Source organism: Thalassophryne amazonica, chromosome 10 (genome assembly GCF_902500255.1).
Source record: "Thalassophryne amazonica chromosome 10, fThaAma1.1, whole genome shotgun sequence".
NCBI lineage: Eukaryota > Metazoa > Chordata > Actinopteri > Batrachoidiformes > Batrachoididae > Thalassophryne > Thalassophryne amazonica.
Window position 1 is genome coordinate 36630465 of NC_047112.1, and position 20736 is coordinate 36651200.

Sequence of the window (20736 nt, forward strand, 5' to 3'; positions counted from 1 at the left end):
ACTAATGATTAAATGCAGAGTGGTGCATACAGAGCAAAAAGAGAAAGAAACACTCAGTGCATCATGGGAACCCCCCAGCAGTCTAAGTCTATAGCAGCATAACTAAGGGATGGTTCAGGGTCACCTGATCCAGCCCTAACTATAAGCTTTAGCAAAAAGGAAAGTTTTAAGCCTAATCTTAAAAGTAGAGAGGGTGTCTGTCTCCCTGATCTGAATTGGGAGCTGGTTCCACAGGAGAGGAGCCTGAAAGCTGAAGGCTCTGCCTCCCATTCTACTCTTACAAACCCTAGGAACTACAAGTAAGCCTGCAGTCTGAGAGCGAAGCGCTCTACTGGGGTGATACGGTACTATGAGGTCCCTAAGATAAGATGGGACCTGATTATTCAAAACCTTATAAGTAAGAAGAAGAATTTTAAATTCTATTCTAGAATTAACAGGAAGCCAATGAAGAGAGGCCAATATGGATGAGATATGCTCTCTCCTTCCAGTCCCTGTCAGTACTCTAGCTGCTGCATTTTGAATTAACTGAAGGCTTTTCAGGGAACTTTTAGGACAACCTGATAATAATGAATTACAATAGTCCAGCCTAGAGGAAATAAATGCATGAATTACTTTTTCAGCATCACTCTGAGACAAGACCTTTCTAATTTTAGAGATATTGCATAAATGCAAAAAAGCAGTCCTACATATTTGTTTAATATGCGCTTTGAATGACATATCCTGATCAAAAATGACTCCAAGATTTCTCACAGTATTACTAGAGGTCAGGGTAATGCCATCCAGAGTAAGGATCTGGTTAGACACCATGTTTCTAAGATTTGTGGGGCCAAGTACAATAACTTCAGTTTTATCTGAGTTTAAAAGCAGGAAATTAGAGGTCATCCATAAAGACATGGATGGGGAAGGGTACAGAAACATCTGGGGAAGGGTACAGAAACATTTTTGCTGCTTCGAAGGTCCCAATGAGCACAGTAGCCTCCAGGACTCTTCTTAGAGCTGGACGCCTGTCTAAACTGAGCAATTGGGGGAGAAGGGTCTTAGTTAGGGAGGTGACCAAGAACCCGATGGTCACTCTATCAGAGCTCCAGTATCCCTCTGTGGAGAGAGGCCAACGTTCCAGAAGAACAACCATCTCTGCAGCAATCCACCAATCAGGCCTGTATGGTAGAGTGGCCACACAGAAGCCACCCCTTAGTAAAATGCGCATGGCAGCCCACCTGGAGTTTGCCAAAAGGCACCTGAAGGACTCAGATCATGAGAAACAAAATTCTCTGTTCTAATGAGACAAAGTCTGAACTCTTTGGTGTGAATGCCAGGCATCATGTCTGGATGAAACCAGGCACCATCCCTACAGTGAAGCATGGTGGTGGCACAGACATGTACAGAGACATCCTGAATGAAACCCTACTCCATAGCGCTCTTGACCTGACCTTGACTGGGGCGATGGTTCATCTTTCAGCAGGACAGGAGGTGGAACAGTTGGTCCTCTGGTCTGGTCAGAACAACTTGGAGCTGAACCTGCTCAAGACTGTGGATATAATAGTGGACTTCAGGAGAAACCCCCCATCACTCCCCCCCTTCTCCATCCTCAACAACACTGTGTCTACTGTGGCCACTTTCTGGTTCCTGGGATCCACCATCTCCCAAGATCTGAAGTGGACCTTGCACATAGACTCCATCAGGAAAAAGGCACAGCAGAGGATGTACTTCCTCAGACAGCTCTGAAAGTTCAGCCTACCCCGGGAACTGCTCATCATTTTCTACACATCCATCATCCAGTCTGTCCTGTGCATCTCCATCTGTTTGGTTTCCCTCTGCCTCCAAACATGACAGGCACAGACTTCAACGAACTGTCGGGTCTGCAGAAAAATAACTGGAGCCAGCCTGCCCTCCATCCAGGACTTATACTGATCTAAGATGCAAACACATGGAGAACATGGAAACTCCACACAGAAAGGCCACAAGTGGGAATCGAACCCATGACCTTATTGTTATTGTGAGGTAACAGTGCTAACCACTAATCCACCGTGCTGCCCTGTTAGTCGTGTTCATCCAGAATGTAATTAGCAATGTTAACTAAGATCTGTAGTTTCTCCAAAAATATTAGTCCTATCAATGTTCTGTTTTTGCAGCCTTCATCCTTGACCCAACATACATAACATACCAAACGGTAATGTCAGCTGTCCACAGTCTGTCCGTGAATGAAGTTATAAGCATGCATGCACTGCGAGCTTTTTGTCATTTCCGCAGGGGCTTCTATTTTTAGACATGCACAAACAGAGACGATGGCGAAAGACATTAGCGGCAATACTCTTTTCACTCATGGTACTGGCAGCATGAAACGTAACTAAACTAACTAAACCAATTGAACTCCAAAACCAGAATAAATTAATGACACTAACAACACTGTGAAACTAACATGAAAACCTACCATCCCTGGTTCTCAAGACCAGGTACCTAGGTGGCTCTGTCCCTTCTTTCTTCCTGTTTTTTTTTTTTTAATATTTAGGAGTACCTTAGTATATACTAGTAGAGTTCTAACTTAGATTTGGAATGTATAACAGAAGATATATCTTACTGAATTTTCATGAGCTACAATAACAACATTTAAAACGCCAAACCCCAAACTCCCATAGCGCATTGCAGCACAACGGCTAATGTTTACTGGTTAGCTAAAATCGCTAATTTCTCCAAAAATATTTGTCCTATCAACTTTCAGGTTTTGCAGCGTTCATCCTTGTTCCAAAATACATAAGCATACAAAGCGGCAAATGTCAGCTCTCCCCGGTTTCTCTGTGATCGAAGCCATACACACTCACACACGCGCACAGAGGCCACTTAGCTATAATATATATTTGTATATATTTACATATATAATTAGCACATTGCCATGGTGATCCACATGCTCTAGATTGAGTAGTATTTATGAAAGAGTCAGCTGACATTTTTCAAAGACGGTAATAAATTATGCAAAGTTTCTATAATGAGTTGGAATGGCATGTGTGTCCAGAATGTTTTTAGAACCTTAGACCTCAACAGTTTTTAGAAGAAGAACTCAACCCTTTTTTCCTGTTAATTACATAATTTTTTAATGTTAATTTGCTGTCTCAATGTGTTTATAAATTGTTTAGGTTGTTGTTATTATTATGTTATTATTCCTTCTATTTTGTCATTTGATTTTTAAATGGATCACAATGGAAATAAGTGTTTTCACGTCCTTGTGTCATCCATGTATTTTTAATGTATTTACAATTATATTACGCACTTACATTGAACTTATTAAGTAAAATCACATACGCATGCATGCTTTTAATATATCGATGATTTACTGCCCTCTGCTGGATTGGCGTGTGAGCCCAGAATGTAAATATCAACGCCCATTGTTCAGTGTTGTTAGCTAATATTCGTAGTTTCTCTAAAAATATTAGTCCTATTAATGTTATGTTTTGGCGGTGTTCACCCTTGACCCAAAATACATAAGCATACTAAACGGCAAATGTCAGCTCTCCCCAGTTTGTCCGTGGTCAAAATTACACACACGCACGCACGTTTTTATTTTTACACACCCACAAACAGAGACGGCGGTGTTGGGAAAGTGTCGTAACACGGACCCACAACAGGGGGCGCAAATGAACGGACAATGGATAAGAAAAGGAGTAACAATTTAATGTTGTGAAAGTACACAACGGAATACAAACAGAAATAATGGGTGCCAATTGTACACAAGAGGACTGTGGGCAGGCTCGAAGATAGGAGACCTCTGATGATCGAAGAGCCGGAGCCCACACCGCTTCCACCACCAACGGCCTGAAGAACACCGGAGCCGCCAAGTCCTGAGTCCCCAGGTGGTCTCTGTCCTCCGTTGTCGGCCCTGGTACTGCTGGCAGACAAGAAACAGAAGGCGGTGAGTGTGAGTCCTCACACCCAGCAACCTTTACACTCAATTCCTCCGGGAGGGAAAGCCTCCACCTCCAGATACGTTTTCTCTCGTGCAGCTCCTGTTTGTCCCTCTTCTGGATCTCCACAGGAATGCGGCTGCACACAGAACAATGTTAGACAACAATAATCACAGCAGAGAAGATTACCTCTAGTGGTAGATGATTTCTCGGCGAGGAGGTGGAGTAATGATCCAGCTTTTGTAGAGCTGCAGGTGATTGGTGACAGCTGGTGTAAATGAGTGACAGCTGTCACTCTCTGTCTCGGCGCCCTCTCATGCTTGAAGCCCGCACTCCAAGCAGGGCGCCGACTGGTGGTGGTGGGCCAGCAGTACCTCCTCTTCAGCGGCCCACACAACAGGCGGCGGAAGACATCAAACGCACTTCACTTCTCACTCATGGTAACCACAACATGACACTTAACTAAACTGATTAAACCAACTGAAGTACAAAAACACAATAGTTTCCCTCCATGAATTGAAGGTCATCTGATCTCCTCTGTGGATGCTCCTGAGCTGTGATCATCTGACAGCTTCGAGGCGAAACCGCCTGCGCTAACATGATCTGAGCAACATGCCCCCTATCATGAATGGGCTCATTGTCACTGTCCACACTGGTATACGTGTGTGTCCTGCCTGTCAGCTGGTGTCCACATGATGGATGGACTGTGTGGACGGCTCAGGGTAGGCTTTTTATTTTTATCTCTGTTGTGGCAGCTGGGCACACCGCTGCCTGTAATTCCACCTCCACAGGGACATGCTGTATATGTCGTGATGGGTGTTTGACAGTTCTCATATCGCGCTCACGTGTGTACAGTGGCAGCACGCCGGCCCCGTTGCATGCATCAACTGACTGTGGGCAGGAAGCACGCTGTGCGCACTTCTGACACTTCTGACATGACAGCTTATCCAGGTGTGTGCGCTCACACTGCACTCCAGCTGCAGTTCGAGCTTTCGCCACCTCAGACCTCGGCTGCACCTTGACAATGTTGGATGGGGGGACAAGACACTGCATGCCATTCGTGGTGCTCGGGGGAGCACGACACACTCACACACCATTCGTGGTGTTCCATTGGGGTGGAAACGACACACTGACCGCCCTTTGAGCTTTCGCCACCTCGACAGTGGTGTCCTGGGCACTACATTTGTGCTAGCCGTGCCAAAGGGCTTGTATTTTCTAAGTGCCCCGCGACTGCTGTTGGAGGTATGTGGGTGGCACCTCGACTGTGGCAGAGCGTGGGTCAAATGGGCATTGCCCGCCATTGGCCCTCATTCAGCCGCTGGTATGAAGGCTGCCTTTATCGCGACATTCAACCAGGGTTCGACGTGGGCGATTATTTCGTGAGCCCCTCGACCGCGGTCCAAATGGTCCGACATGGGTACCTGTATGAATGTTGCGACCATGGTCAGATGGCAGTATGAACTCATCTTGACCGCTGTTCGATTGGGTTTCCAGCAAGAGCGCTATGCGAATGTGGAGTGCATGTGCTGTGGCTGAATGGCTGTGCCGACTTCTGTACGTTTGAGTATGGCTCCGATTTTTCACAAGGGCCATTTGAATCCTCCTTTGTGCACCATTCGGCCTCATTCGTGTTATGTGTGAAGGGGCCTTAAACCAGGTTAGTCCTACTGAAATTGAGATCTCTTTTACAAGGGAGACCTGGACAATTATAAAGTTTCCAATTCACCTAACCTGCATGTCTTTGGATGTGGGTTTCTGATGGAAATGGAAATGCACTGCGATCGAATGGGACGTTTTGTCTACTGTCAGCGAAAATCCGTAATACAAAATCCATTATGTTCAGTGTTTATTAAATGGAAAACCATACAAAAGCTTTTGCTCAGTGAGGGCAAATATCCAGTTTATACAATGATGGTTTAGGCCATGGGTTAAAGCAATAAATTTTCATCTGACTGAGATTTTTTCCTGGCAAAAATCAATGCCAGCAATTCCATAAATGTGGCGTAGTGGGAGCACACACTCTTTTTTCCTCAATAAATACAATAAACACATTATACAGTATACAAATCTATTCTAAATAGTCTCTAAGGAGAGAGAGACAAAGCATAAAAATGCAAAACCTGAACACAAAGGTACATAAAAGGGTGGTGGGGGGCAAGGTGTAGTCTTGATTCTGGGGGGTCTGGGGGATTTCCCCCAGAACAATTTTAAAAGAGCAAGTCAAATTTTGTGTATTCTGGTGAATTTTAATAATTTTTAATACGAAGCCATCTGAAACAAAGAAAACTCACTTCAAACTGTGAAGTAAAAATACAGTATTGATTATGGGGGGTCTGGGGGTGCTCCCCCCAAAAAGAGCAAGTCAACTGGTGAATTTTAATGCCTATTAAGCCCACTGAAACAAAGAAAACTCACTTCAAACTGTAAAGTAAAAATACAGTACTGATTATGGGGGATCCCCCCCAGAAATTTTTTAAAATAGCAAGTCAAATTTTGTATATTCAGGTGAATTTTAATGGGTATGAAGCCCTCTGAAACAAATAAGTCACTTCAAACTGTCAAGTAAAAACACATTATCGATTATGGGGGTCTGGGAGTGCTCCCCCAGAATTTTTTTAAAAGAGCAAGTCAGATTTTGTATATTCTAGTGAATTTTAATGGGTTTAAAGCCCTCTGAAACAAAGAAGACTCACATCAAACTGTCAAGTAAAAACACATGATTGATTATGGGGGTCTGGGAGTGCTCCCCCAGAAATTTTTTAAAAGAGCAAGTCTTTTAGTAATCGATTAATCTGTCGATTATTTTTTCAATTAATCGTTTTTTATTTTTTGTTTTTACTTAGATGTGAGTTTTGCCATTATTTCTTTAAGTGAGTTATAATTAAAAGGCCTTTATCATGCAACATTGTTTCACCTTGTAATAAAGTTATGATGTTATATTCTCGTCAAAAACATACCTGGTGCAGTATTTTGTTTTATTTTGCACATACATATATCACTGACACACCACAAAGAGATTTCCATCAGGTTTAACCCGATTCTGAGCATTTTTAGATGCCTACAGCAACTATCTCAACCACTGACAACATATTACAGCAACAGTCCACAAAAGTATTTTAAAGGCCTGACTAAACTGTAATATGTGATCTTTAATAAGATATTTTCATGAAAAAAGACACAAATGTGCAATTTACTGCATTTTATTTTTTTCTTGTGTAAAAACACAGCTTAGATGTGGTTTGACCAAAACAAATTGTAATTAAACTTAAATAAAACAGGGATGAAGTGGTGGTTTAAGAGTCACTAGGTGTTCACAGGAAACAGCTATTTACGAGGTCTATTAGAAAAGTATCCGACCTTATGGTTTTTTTCAAAAACCATATGGATTTGAATCACGTGTGATTACATCAGACATGCTTGAACCCTCGTGGGCATGCAAGAGTTTTTTCACGCCTGTCGGTTACGTCATTCGCCTGTGGGCAGTCTTTGAGTGAGGAGTCGCCACCCTCTCGTCGATTTTTTCATTGTTTAGGAATGGCTCAGAGACTGCTGCTTTGTTTGATCAAACTTTTTTCAAAACTGTAAGGCACAACTGAGTGGACACCATTCGATAAATTCAGCTGGTTTTCGGTAAAAATTTTAACGGCTGATGAGAGATTTTGGTCTGGTAGTGTCGCCGTAAAGACGGCCCACGGCGCCTGATGGCAATCTGCGCTTTGAGGCGGCAGCGTCTCACCGTTTCAAGTTGAAAACTTCCACATTTCAGGCTCTGTTGATCCAGTAAGTCGTCAGACAACAGAAAACTTTCAGAAGAAGTCGGCATGAGGAGTTTATTCGGACATTCCATTGTTAACGGACATTTTGTAATGAAAGAATGTGCAGGCAGAGTCGCATGTCGGGCCGGACCCGACCGCGGGGGGTCGCGATAGGAAAAACACCTCCGTTGGAAACCTTAACGGGCAAGTTAGAACATGCCCAAGCTGTTAAACAATTTCTCAGTTACTCACTTGTTGAAAGCCATCAAAAGCCGCCTGAATTTTACAAATGGTTTTCAACACGGAGGTGTTTTTCCTGTCGCGGCGCACACAGATTTGCCTTTCATTTCGTCTTTCATTAAAAAATGTCCTTAAACAGTGGAATGTCCGCATAAAGTCCTCATGCCGGCCTCTTCTGAATCTTCTCTGTTCTCTCACGACGTCCTGGGTGAATTAAGCCTTAAATTAGGATGTTTTCAGGTCGAAACAGGCCGACGACGGCGCCTGGAAGCGCTGCACAACGTCCTGCTCTGTGGGAAGTCCTTACATCGACAGAAACACCCCATAATCTCTCATCAGCCGTTAAACTTTTCACCGAAAACCAGCTTAATTTCTCGAATAGTGTCCACTCGGATATTCCTCACAGGTCCAGAAAAAATGTTGATAAAGCAATGCGCGCCGTCTCGAGCAGCACGTGAAACAAAGGAATTCAGCCGAGAGGGCGGGACCACATCTCACTCAAGGCCTGCCCACAGGGAAATGACGTCACCGACATGCGTGAAAAAACTCACGCATGCGCACGAGGGTTCAAGCATGATTGGTGTAATCGCACGTCATTCAAATCCATATAGTTAAAAAAAAAAAATAAAAGGGTCGGTTTATTATCTAATAGACCTCGTATATATATATATATATATATATATATATATATAAATATATATATATATATATACACAAACACACACATCACACATGTATGGCTGAGTTCAAAATAATAGCAATGTGATTAAAAATGTGAGGAAAGCTCAAAACCCTTACAGTGCAGCAGACAGTCAAAATAATGGTGCATTTTGTGATAAAAGCAATTTGGTGTTCACATAGCCAAATGTATTCCAAATAAAACTGGATATTGGGCCATCGTAAATTTTCAATATGTCACTCATGGCAGCCAATTTTCAAAATGAAAATTGAAAAATATTCCAGTCATATTGAAAAATATACATCTGTATTTGTTTGATCATAACAATTCCAAAAAGGTATAGTTTGGACTATCTATGACTGAATGTTCTGGAGTTATGGTGTAAAAACAGCAAGAATGGTGACAAAGGTCAGTTTCACTTTTGTACTGGGATCAAAAGTTAAAAATTACCCCAGTTTTGGTACAAAGCTAAAAAGTGAAGCAAATTACGCACACGCACACACACACACACACACACACACACACACACACACACACACACACACACACACACACACACACACACACACACACACACACACACACACACACAAAACTAAATAAGTTGAAAAAGGTACATACTCCACCTTGTGCCTTAATAATTGATTTTCATCATTTATAACCAAATCATCTTACAATTGTTTATTTTTTACTTTCGGTACACATACATCTGTAGTATCTATGTGTCACTGCATCAGAACTACATACAGATACTACGTATATGAATGCAGAATTGGGAATAAGGCAAAACTTGTACAGTGAATCAATCAGTAAAACCTTATGTTTCAAGAGAATGCAAACCTTGTTCTCAAACTCGGGCTGGATCGGGATTTGCAGGCTGTCCGTGATGCCCTCACCATTTTCCCTCACATAGTAGACCAGCAGACGGCTGAGAGGTGCCATGCTGTGGCTAACAGGGAACCGCAGGTAAGACACACAGATGTCCATCTCTGCCTGTGGGGAGGAACCTGCAGATGAAGTGAGGGCAAACAGAAATGGATGGGATGGCATCGTCTTCACGACCCTGTGATGAAGACTGCAGGACAATGCATCAAATACATTCAGAATAAAACAAAGGACACAGCTTCATGGGGGACTTGCATGGGGCTTCAATAAAATATGTGATTCTGGCATGATGCCTTGCAGTGCTTGTGGCTTCATGTTCAAAAATATTAACCTTTAGCACATAGTGCTGAGAAAGAAAAAAATTCTGATATCTCTAGAAAAACCCATGAAGAGGCCTTAAAGTTTCCATGCATGAATAAAGAAGAACTAAGATTAACTATGTCCAATTTAGGTCTGTAGGCCCACTGGTGCCTGTGCTTATCCACAGATATTGTAGCATGAAGTGAATGGGAGTCTATGAGTCCCCTTCGATGGGAAGATAGTCTGACGCAGGGTACTTCCCCAACCAGTGGTGGTACCATTAACAGCTGGGTGGACTGGAACAATGCAGATTAAATGTAAAGATGCAGACAGAACCCAGGTCTACATATATGTAGTTCAACTCCTATCCACTAGAGCTCCTGCCTAACTGAAAAAGAAACAAAACAAAACTGAGTGGACAAAGATTATGTCAAATATCTTGCAATCAGAATCTTACCAGAGGCAGAAGGAGGCAGGTTGGTGGTGTGAATGTTCTTGTCAAAGACGACTGCAGACCTTTTATCTCGGTGTGAAGATGTCAGGTTGGCTGACTGTTTGCCTGAAAGGACAATATTCCCCCTGGAAGCCACTTCATAGTGCAGGGTGAAGTTACAGGGACACGTGGACTTGATAGCTACTTCTGCCTCTTGGCCAACCTAGACAGATGCAAATACACCATCATGATCATCTAAAGAATGATTTTTTTTTCATTTTTACGATAGTATTAGACTAAACCTTCCAGAATCAAGTCATGTCTGGTCAGTGGTGTGCGGGTGTCAAGTGTCACAGCATCCACACAACCGCACAGAACAGGTGTCACATCCAGATCCAAAGTGGAGAACTGGAGCTCTGGATCTGTGTATGACACCTGCTGGGAGAGCACCAGCTGCTGATGGACAGACAGCTGGGCAGGTACTGCTCCCCTACCGTAACACCTTGTCACTTTGGAATAATCTTCCAAAACTGAATTTAATTTTAAAGCAAGAACTGCCATGAAAGATTACAGCCAAACATTATTAAACATTATTATACAAATGTGAGAAGGTTGATTCTAGTCTGGAAAACATCTGCAAAAAGGGAATATGCCAGGAAATATTAAAAGACATATTTTTTATATAATTACCAGGATGGGGCATATTTGAGGGGAGGTGCATTTTAATGAGTCCCCATTAGTATAAATCTGAGAAAACAAACTCCTGTTGAGCAATGATTTAAATCACATCCTTGGTTCAGTTACTCAGCGACACTTTGGTTGCACTGGGAAGCTTCCAAGTGTAAGACTGTGCAAATCCAGACTGAGCCAACTTTTTTGGAAAATGCATACCCCAATAAAAGACAGCACTTACCTTTAGCGGGGAGCTGGAACCCTGGATCTGGATGTGACACCTGCTGGGTGAGTACCAGCTGCTGATGGACAGATAGCTGGGCAGGTACTGGTCCCCTACTGTCTTGCCTTCAATGGAGGTCACTTTAGTCTGGGCCAGGCAAAGCAAAGCATTCAAAGTCAAAAAGCAATTTTAAATAAAAACATTTGCAGATCCAACTATAATCAAACAACTCTGACCCTGTTATTTTTTCTATGTGTTCCTTCTGCTCTTCTGCCCTGTGGCGTGCCACAAGGTTTTATCCTGGGACCTATTTCTTTGCTTTTATATGCATCTCTTGGACATATTTTGAATACTTTGAAGCTGTCTTATATTGCTGCTTTTCAGATAGTATTCTGTTATTGTTTAAGGGCTCAGGATGTTGCCATTCTACAAGAGTGCCTTAATGTTATCATGACCTCAATGACTGATTATTTTTTGCAACATAACAAACAACAGACAAAACCAAACTTCTTATTTGTGCTCCAACTCATTTTGTCTCTAAGTTGCGTTAGGGGTCTTTGAACAGGACTCCAGAGGCCTGATTTATTAAGATCCCAGATAATGAGTACTAAATTATGTGGGCAATCCAAACTTTTGCACGTTGGGGTGGATACAGTTTTTCCAGTGATTCACTAAGAGTAAATGTGTCATTTGATAGCAGGCGAAAATGTGACATAGCAGTATGCAAATGACGGTTTGTTTGCATGTTAATGACAGTAAGCACAAAATGGAATGAAATCAACCACTTACGTTACTGCAAGGGACCTTTTTATCCAAATCTAATATACATGGAAAACAACTCAGTAATCAAATCACAGAATATTTTCTTGATTTATCTAGTGCTGTCTATATTACACTTACTATAATTTCTCCAATATTTGCCGTTTTTAAAAGTGACTACACCCAGTGCTATTCCTCACAGTAAATGAGAATTCCCTCTAATCCAGAGGTGGTCTTCTTTTCAATAATTTCTTGTTGTGACCCCTTCTATTGTGTTCATTTAAAGTACAAGTCATGCACTTCATTACGCATGAACTCTGACACATAACTATGTTCACGCTCTGGCAAAAAAAAAGAAAAGATAAAGAAAAGAATCTCCTATTTAAGACATTCAACTCTCCATTCACGGCACGCCGGCAAACTGGTGCAAAATCACGCTCTCTGTGCGTTCTACCTGCAGAATGCACCGCAACACCAGAAAACTTCACCTGTTCACATGTTTCCGCCGACAGTCATATGGACAAACCGCAAGCTGCATAATGATGAAGGCTAAATTGACTATATGCACTATTTTGTCCATTTGACACATGCAATCCTCAATGTGCACTGTTAATAACTCAACACGCAGGCATGCATGCAATGTTTGTACACATTTTACACTCACACATCTTCAGCAAATCACGCCCTAAATATTATATTTTGATCAGACTTTAATTTTTATCAATTATATCAGCTTTCTCATACACATTCTTGTGTTTTCCATTTACAGAATAAAAATTCAGACGCAGTTTGCGAGAAGGCACATGCCAGATTCCATGAGGCTTCCTTATATGAATATTGCAAAAATCGTGTCACTGTCCAAATACTTGATTGTATCTGTGAACACATGATATAGACATTCTACATCATAAAAACTCAAATGTGACTGTGAAATCTTTGCTGTTACCAGGTAAAATTCATTGCCTTTTGCAAATGTACCCAGCTGTATGTGTAAAAGAACGTCAGCACACGGAATGTGCCAAGCTTCACTTTTGTTGCTACTACATTATCATTAGGTGCTTGTTTGTGATCCTATCCACAGTACTGGCCACTCAAATCTGGCCCTTAAAAACTACCACAACTATAGCCACTGACCTCTAGCCACACATACTGGGCAGCAGTTGGAATGGACGGGATCTCAAAGTTGACTTGGCCATCCTTGGAGATCAGCTCGCTGGTGTAGATGTTGTCCTTGGGAGTCAGCTCTGCTTTGACTCGGACCCTCACACCATCAGCTGGACTTCCATCAGGATAAGTTACCTCAAGCTAGTATGAGACAATTATGAAGAAGTGGAGAAGCACAAACAAAAAAAATATGGCAAAGCACTAAATTAGCAGTAGTTATCACACATCAGTGTTTCATCTTATTTTCTCCTTAGTGCATATTATTTTAAAACTCAGTTCTGGCTATCTTACCTTCCCTTTGTAAGGCAGGCTAGGCTTGAAATGCTTGCGAGTGTCCTTTGAGTACTTGATGTCAATGAGCTGTTTATGGATGGGTGTTGAATCATCAAACGTGGTTTGCCTGCTTCCATCGATGCTGGTCACTGAAGCCCAGATGCTCACAGTGCCCCTGAAGTGATCAGCCACATCCAGGGGCATCATGTCTTTGACACACAGGCTGACGTTTGCAGAACCTTTTATCTGACAACAGCAGAGCAAAGATCTGGTAAAGATGAACTTGTAAAGCAGCTGTCACACTGCGACCGACTGAGAAAACGTATGCACAACGTAAATGAAATTTACATATCCATTTGTATCCTGTTTTTTTTCCCTCAACAAATCCTTTTCTCAATTATTAAATGCATTGCTTGTCAGTTGATATACAGTGAGACCATCTGCAAGTTTTGTGCATGTTCAAAACGGACATCAGATGGAGGACTTACCCAGTGGTTAGACGTTTGTTTACCATTTTGTCTGTTTGTTAGCTTGCCAGAGGACGTCTGGTAGATGTTAGTTTTACCTGTGCGTTATCATTTTTTTTCTATTCATGTCCGGAAGCATTGCACACCTGCATTCGATGGCAATCCACTAAGAAATTAGACATTTTTGCACCGGACAAATGATTTAAATCCATTACTAATCAGTTTACTCAATCTATCACAGTGTGACGACACAATAAAGTCTAATACTGCTGCCAATGGATATCACTTCAGGGGCACAGTCTTTATGATCCACGTCTACCGCGTGCTGGGTAATCGGGAGAGTCGGGAGTTTTCCCGGTGGGCTGGTCCAACCTGGGGCCGTTGTGAGGGGGTGTAAATATATGCATACATATATGACCATCACTAACTGTTAGGCTACACAGCAAGACACTTGGGCTGCTGTATCTTAAAGAGAAGACATTAAGTGTTATGAATGTTTTACAATCACGAAAATAACTTAAGACTGTTTCTTTTGCAACGCTGTTATCTTTTCCAAAGGGACATACCATTACACGTGTAACACCCCTATACATTCATTACAGTTAGTTCAGTCCAATCAAGCCCTCTGTGTTCAGATGGGACATGCACTACTAGCAAGTATAGGAGGAGTGACCCGTGAGTGAAAAGATGGACAGAAAAAAAACCAGGTGTTGTACAGCCCGATGCTCTGATGCGATCTAACTGCTCACGTTGTACGTTCAAAAACCACACGTCGGGCTCGTGTTTCCAAAAGCAAAACGTAACAGAAGCTTTTTTTTTTCTGCGCTGTTGAAGCAGCACTACAAGCGTCTCTGCATTGATTACCTCGCGCACTAGTGTCCATGTGCAAACACCGGAGAGAGCAAAAGGTGATCTCATGTAAAGTCTTGTTTTTTTTATTCCGTTCCCTCGCAATAACCTAATATCATATTAATGTTCATGCCAATCAGCACGCACAGTGAGTGGAATCAGGTGGGGGAGACTGAGCGCACACACAGCAGACAGCAGCGTGATTCACGAGAGGACGGTACAAAAAGAAAACAAACATTCATAACAGGTGTTGCTACTTACACTGTTGTATAAATAAACTATATTTCATACGGAGTCATACAGCTGTGCTCATCTGTCATAAATCCTGTTGTTGTCTGCTGTGTGTGTGTGTGTGTGTGTGTGTGTGTGTGTGTGTGTGTGTGTGTGTGTGTGTGTGTGTGTGTGTGTGTGTGTGCGCGCAAATGCGCATATGTCTCCGGTGTTTGCACACGCACAGTGCGCGACGTAATCAGCACGTAGACGCTTGTAGCGCTGCTTCAACAGCGCGGAACCCTCACGAGTCACGACGGCCGACCAAAATATCAAACAGGTTTAATTTTCATCCGACCATATGATTCCCGATCGGTAGGTGAGATGTTACACGCAGCTCGTTACTCCATGTAGACTGCACGATGCAGGACGCACGATTAAGCTGAAACTCGGCGCAATCCAAAAAATTCTCGCACGAGTGAAAAATCGCCTGAAAAAGGGCCAAAACTCGCACAGTGTAAGCCCGCCTTAACTTTTACTTTCTACAACCCCTGGCAAAAAATATGGAATCACCGGCCTCGGAGGATGTTCATTCAGTTGTTTAATTTTGTAGAAAAAATCAGATCACAGACATGACACAAAAGTAAAGTCATTTCAAATGGCAACTTTCTGGCTTTAAGAAACACTATAAGAAATCAGGAAAAAAAATTGTGGCAGTCAGTAACAGTTACTTTTTTAGACCAAGCAGAGGGAAAAAAATATGGAATCACTCAATTCTGAGGAAAAAATTATGGAATCATGAAAAACAAAAGAACGCTCCAACACATCACTAGTATTTTGTTGCACCACCTCTGGCTTTTATAACAGCTTGCAGTCTCTGAGGCATGGACTTAATGAGTGACAAACAGTACTCTTCATCAATCTGGCTCCAACTTTCTCTGATGGCTGTTGCCAGATCAGCTTTGCAGGTTGGAGCCTTGTCATGGACCATTTTCTTCAACTTCCACCAAAGATTTCCAATTGGATTAAGATCTGGACTATTTGCAGTCCATGACATTGACCCTATGTGTCTTTTTGCAAGGAGTGTTTTCACAGTTTTTGCTCTATGGCAAGATGCATTATCATCATGAAAAATGATTTCATCATCCCCAAACATCCTTTCAATTGATGGGATAAGAAAAGTTAAAAAATATCAACGTAAACTTGTGCATGTATTGATGATGTAATGACAGCCATCTCCCCAGTGCCTTTACCTGACATACAGCCCCATATCATCAATGACTGTGGAAATTTACATGTTCTCTTCAGGCAGTCATCTTTATAAATCTCATTGGAACGGCACCAAACAAAAGTTCCAGCATCATCACCTTTTAAGACTTTTAAGACAAATTTTAACTATTAGAGAAAAAATTACTCATAACCATCCCAAAGACATATCGTTATCTTTGGCTGCTTTCAGTGATGCCGGTATTTGGTTAGACTCTTTCTCTCCGATTGTTCTGTCTGAGTTATTTTCATTAGTTACTTCCTCCAAACCATCAACATGTCTATTAGACCCCATCCCTACCAGGCTGCTCAAGGAAGCCCTACCATTATTTAATGCTTCGATCTTAAATATGATTAATCTGTCTATTAGTTGGCTATGTACCACAGGCTTTTAAGGTGGCAGTAATTAAACCATTACTTAAAAAGCCATCACTTGACCCAGCTATCTTAGCTAATTATAGGCCAATCTCCAACCTTCCTTTTCTCTCAAAAATTCTTGAAAGGGTAGTTGTAAAACAGCTAACTGATCATCTGCAGAGGAATGGTCTATTTGAAGAGTTTCAGTCAGGTTTTAGAATTCATCATAGTACAGAAACAGCATTAGTGAAGGTTATAAATGATCTTCTTATGGCCTCAGACAGTGGACTCATCTCTGTGCTTGTTCTGTTAGACCTCAGTGCTGCTTTTGATACTGTTGACCATGAAATTTTATTACAGAGATTAGAGCATGCCATAGGTATTAAAGGCACTGTGCTGCGGTGGTTTGAATCATATTTATCTAATAGATTACAATTTGTTCATGTAAATGGGGAATCTTCTTCACAGACTAAGGTTAATTATGGAGTTCCACAAGGTTCTGTGCTAGGACCAATTTTATTCACTTTATACATGTTTCCCTTAGGCAGTATTATTAGACAGCATTGCTTAAATTTTCATTGTTACGCAGATGATACCCAGCTTTATCTATCCATGAAGCCAGAGGACACACACCAATTAGCTAAAATGCAGGATTGTCTTACAGACATAAAGACATGGATGACCTCTAATTTCCTGCTTTTAAACTCAGATAAAACTGAAGTTATTGTACTTGGCCCCACAAATCTTAGAAACATGGTGTCTAACCAGATCCTTACTCTGGATGGCATTACCCTGACCTCTAGTAATACTGTGAGAAATCTTGGAGTCATTTTTGATCAGGATATGTCATTCAATGCGCATATTAAACAAATATGTAGGACTGCTTTTTTGCATTTGCGCAATATCTCTAAAATTAGAAAGGTCTTGTCTTAGAGTGATGCTGAAAAACTAATTCATGCATTTATTTCCTCTAGGCTGGACTATTGTAATTCATTATTATCAGGTTGTCCTAAAAGTTCCCTGAAAAGCCTTCAGTTAATTCAAAATGCTGCAGCTAGAGTACTGACAGGGACTAGAAGGAGAGAGCATATCTCACCCATATTGGCCTCTCTTCATTGGCTTCCTGTTAATTCTAGAATAGAATTTAAAATTCTTCTTCTTACTTATAAGGTTTTGAATAATCAGGTCCCATCATATCACCCCAATAGAGCGCTTCGCTCTCAGACTGCAGGCTTACTTGTAGTTCCTAGGGTTTGTAAGAGTAGAATGGGAGGCAGAGCCTTCAGCTTTCAGGCTCCTCTCCTGTGAACCAGCTCCCAATTCAGATCAGGGAGACAGACACCCTCTTTACTTTTAAGATTAGGCTTAAAACTTTCCTTTTTGCTAAAGCTTATAGTTAGGGCTGGATCAGGTGACCCTGAACCATCCCTTAGTTATGCAGCTATAGACTTAGACTGCTGGGGGGTTCCCATGATGTACTGAGTGTTTCTTTCTCTTTTTGCTCTGTATGCACCACTCTGCATTTAATCATTAGTGATTGATCTCTGCTCCTCTCCAGAGCATGTCTTTTTCCTGGTTCTCTCCCTCAGCCCCAACCAGTCCCAGCAGAAGACTGCCTCTCCCTGAGCCTGGTTCTGCTGGAGGTTTCTTCCTGTTAAAAGGGAGTTTTTCTTCCCACTGTCGCCAAGTGTTTGCTCACAGGGGGTCGTTTTGACCGTTGGGGTTTTTCCGTAATTATTGTATGGCCTTGCCTTACAATATAAAATGCCTTGGGGCAACTGTTTGTTGTGATTTGGCGCTATATAAATAAAATTGAATTGATTTGATTTGACCTTGCCCAATGCAGATTCGAGATTCATCACTGAATATGACTTTCATCCAGTCATCCACAGTCCACGATTGCTTTTCCTTAGCCCATTGTAACCTTGTCTTTTTCTATTTAGGTGGTAATGATGGCTTTCTTTTAGCTTTTCTGTATGTAAATCCCATTTCCTTTAGGCGGTTTCTTACAGTTCGGTCACAGACGCTGACTCCAGTTTCCTCCCATTCGTACCTCGTTTGTTTTGTTGTGCATTTTTGATTTTTGAGACATATTGCTTTAAGTTTTCTGTCTTGACGCTATGATGTCTTCCTTGGTCTACCAGTATGTTTGCCTTTAACAACCTTCCCATGTTGTTTGTATTTGGTCCAGAGTTTAGACACAGCTGACTGTGAACAACCAACATCTTTTGCAACATTGCGTGATGATTTACCCTCTTTTAAGAGTTTGATAATCCTCTCCTTTGTTTCTATTGACATCTCTCATGTTGGAGCCATGATTCATGTCAGTCCACTTGGTGCAACAGCTCTCCAAGGTGTGATCACTCCTTTTTAGATGCAGACTAACGAGCAGATCTGATTGGATTGGTTAGTTTTGGGGATGAAAATTTACAGGGTGATTCCATAATTTTTTCCTCAGAATTGAGTGATTCCATGTTTTTTTCCCTCTGCTTGGTCTAAAAAAGTAACCGTTACTGACTGCCACAATTTTTTTTTCTTGATTTCTTATAGTGTTTCTTAAAGCCAGAAAGTTGCCATTTGAAATGACTTTAGTTTTGTGTCATGTCTGTGATCTACTTTTTTTTCTACAAAATTAAACAACTGAATGAACATCCGCCGAGGCCGATGATTCCATAAGTTTTGCCAGGGGTTGTATTATAAGCCACCCAATTTTCACAATCAGTCAGCACATAAATGCTGGATTTAAATGCCACAGCAGAACTCTTATTATCTCTGTACGCTGGCAGTTTGTGGGCCGGTTGGATATGAAACTCCCGGGCTGAAAAATGTTCCCAGCACGCCCCTGATCCACGTATTCTTTATTTCATATGTGGATCACTGCTTTAAGTCAAATTGATAATGATTTAGCATGATAGACAAAACAGTTGTTGGATTGGTTGTCAAAGCAACATATCTGTAAATTCAAGACTGCTCAAGTACAGGTTTGCAAACAAGATTAGATGATGAATATCAATGGTGCCTCTTTGGAATCCTGCTCAACCACTGGCTACACCATGCTCGCAGGAGGCACTGGCTATAATCGATGCTTTAATAAGAAGAACAGCATTGCAAGTGCTTTAAGTCATTACTTTTACAGCAGTTTGGGAGGGAATCTTTTCTTTTTACTTTGTTCATATACTGGCCTTAAATTCAAATGAAATGAAGCTGAAACCACAAAACCTGAAATATCTTGGGTTCATATTGTTTGCAAAAAAAAATTGAAGTCAAAGTAAACTAGTGCAGAGCCTATGGGGATCCACAGGCTCTAGATTGGGAAGTGTTTAAAAATATGTAGCTGACATTTTTCAAAGGTGCTAATAAATTATGCAAAATTTCAATAATGATTTGGAATGGAGTGTGAGTCTACAATGTAATTATCAACGTCCATCGTTCACTGTTGTTACGTAATATCCGTAATTTCTCCAAAAATATTAGTCCTATCAACTTTCCATTTTCACGGCGTTCATCCTTGAGCAAATGTCAGCTCTCCTAGTTCGAAGTTATATACACAACACACACGCATGCATGCATATACACAGAGGCCACTTGTCTTTAAATATATAGTTGATTTACCGCCCCCTGCTGTAATGGCATGTGAGCCCAGAATGTAATTATCAACGTCCATTGTTCACTGTTGTGAGATAAAATGCCTAATTTCTCCAAAAATATTAGTCCTTTCAACCTTTTGTTTTTGCAGCATTCATCCTTGACCCAAAATATATAAGCATATCAAACTGCCCTCCCCAGTTTATTCATGATCAAAGCCATACACACGCACACACACATACATGTACATGGAGGCCACTGAGCAGCCAAAAAAGTACCTCTTGTTGAACGTTTTAATATGTACACTCAACAAAAATATAAACGCAACACTTTTGGTTTTGCTCCCATTTTGTATGAGATGAACTCAAAGATCTAAAACTTTTTCCACATACACAATATCACCATTTCCCTCAAATATTGTTCACAAACCAGTCTAAATCTGTGATAGTGAGCACTACTCCTTTGCTGAGAAAATCCATCCCACCTCACAGGTGTGCCATATCAAGATGCTGATTAGACGCCATGATTAGTGCACAGGTGTGCCTTAGACTGTCCACAATAAAAGGCCACTCTGAAAGGTGCAGTTTTGTTTTATTGGGGGGGGGGGATACCAGTCAGTATCTGGTGTGACCACCATTTGCCTCATGCAGTGCAACACATCTCCTTCGCATAGAGTTGATCAGGTTGTCAATTGTGGCCTGTGGAATGTTGGTCCACTCCTCT

The 20736-nt window shown here is 41.6% G+C and overlaps 1 protein-coding gene across 1 annotated transcript in view; it reads right to left on the bottom strand.

Annotated features, from left to right (window-relative positions):
- The window catches only part of cpamd8 (C3 and PZP like alpha-2-macroglobulin domain containing 8), a 216122-nt gene that overhangs the window by 160284 nt on the left and 35102 nt on the right, over window positions 1-20736 (bottom strand). The window contains exons 11-15 of the mRNA XM_034179799.1: window positions 13298-13525; window positions 12977-13147; window positions 11102-11230; window positions 10213-10411; window positions 9411-9577 (exon numbers count right to left, since the gene is read on the bottom strand). Of these exons, the coding sequence (XP_034035690.1) occupies window positions 9411-9577; window positions 10213-10411; window positions 11102-11230; window positions 12977-13147; window positions 13298-13525 (894 nt within the window). The remainder of the gene's footprint in view (window positions 1-9410; window positions 9578-10212; window positions 10412-11101; window positions 11231-12976; window positions 13148-13297; window positions 13526-20736) is intronic.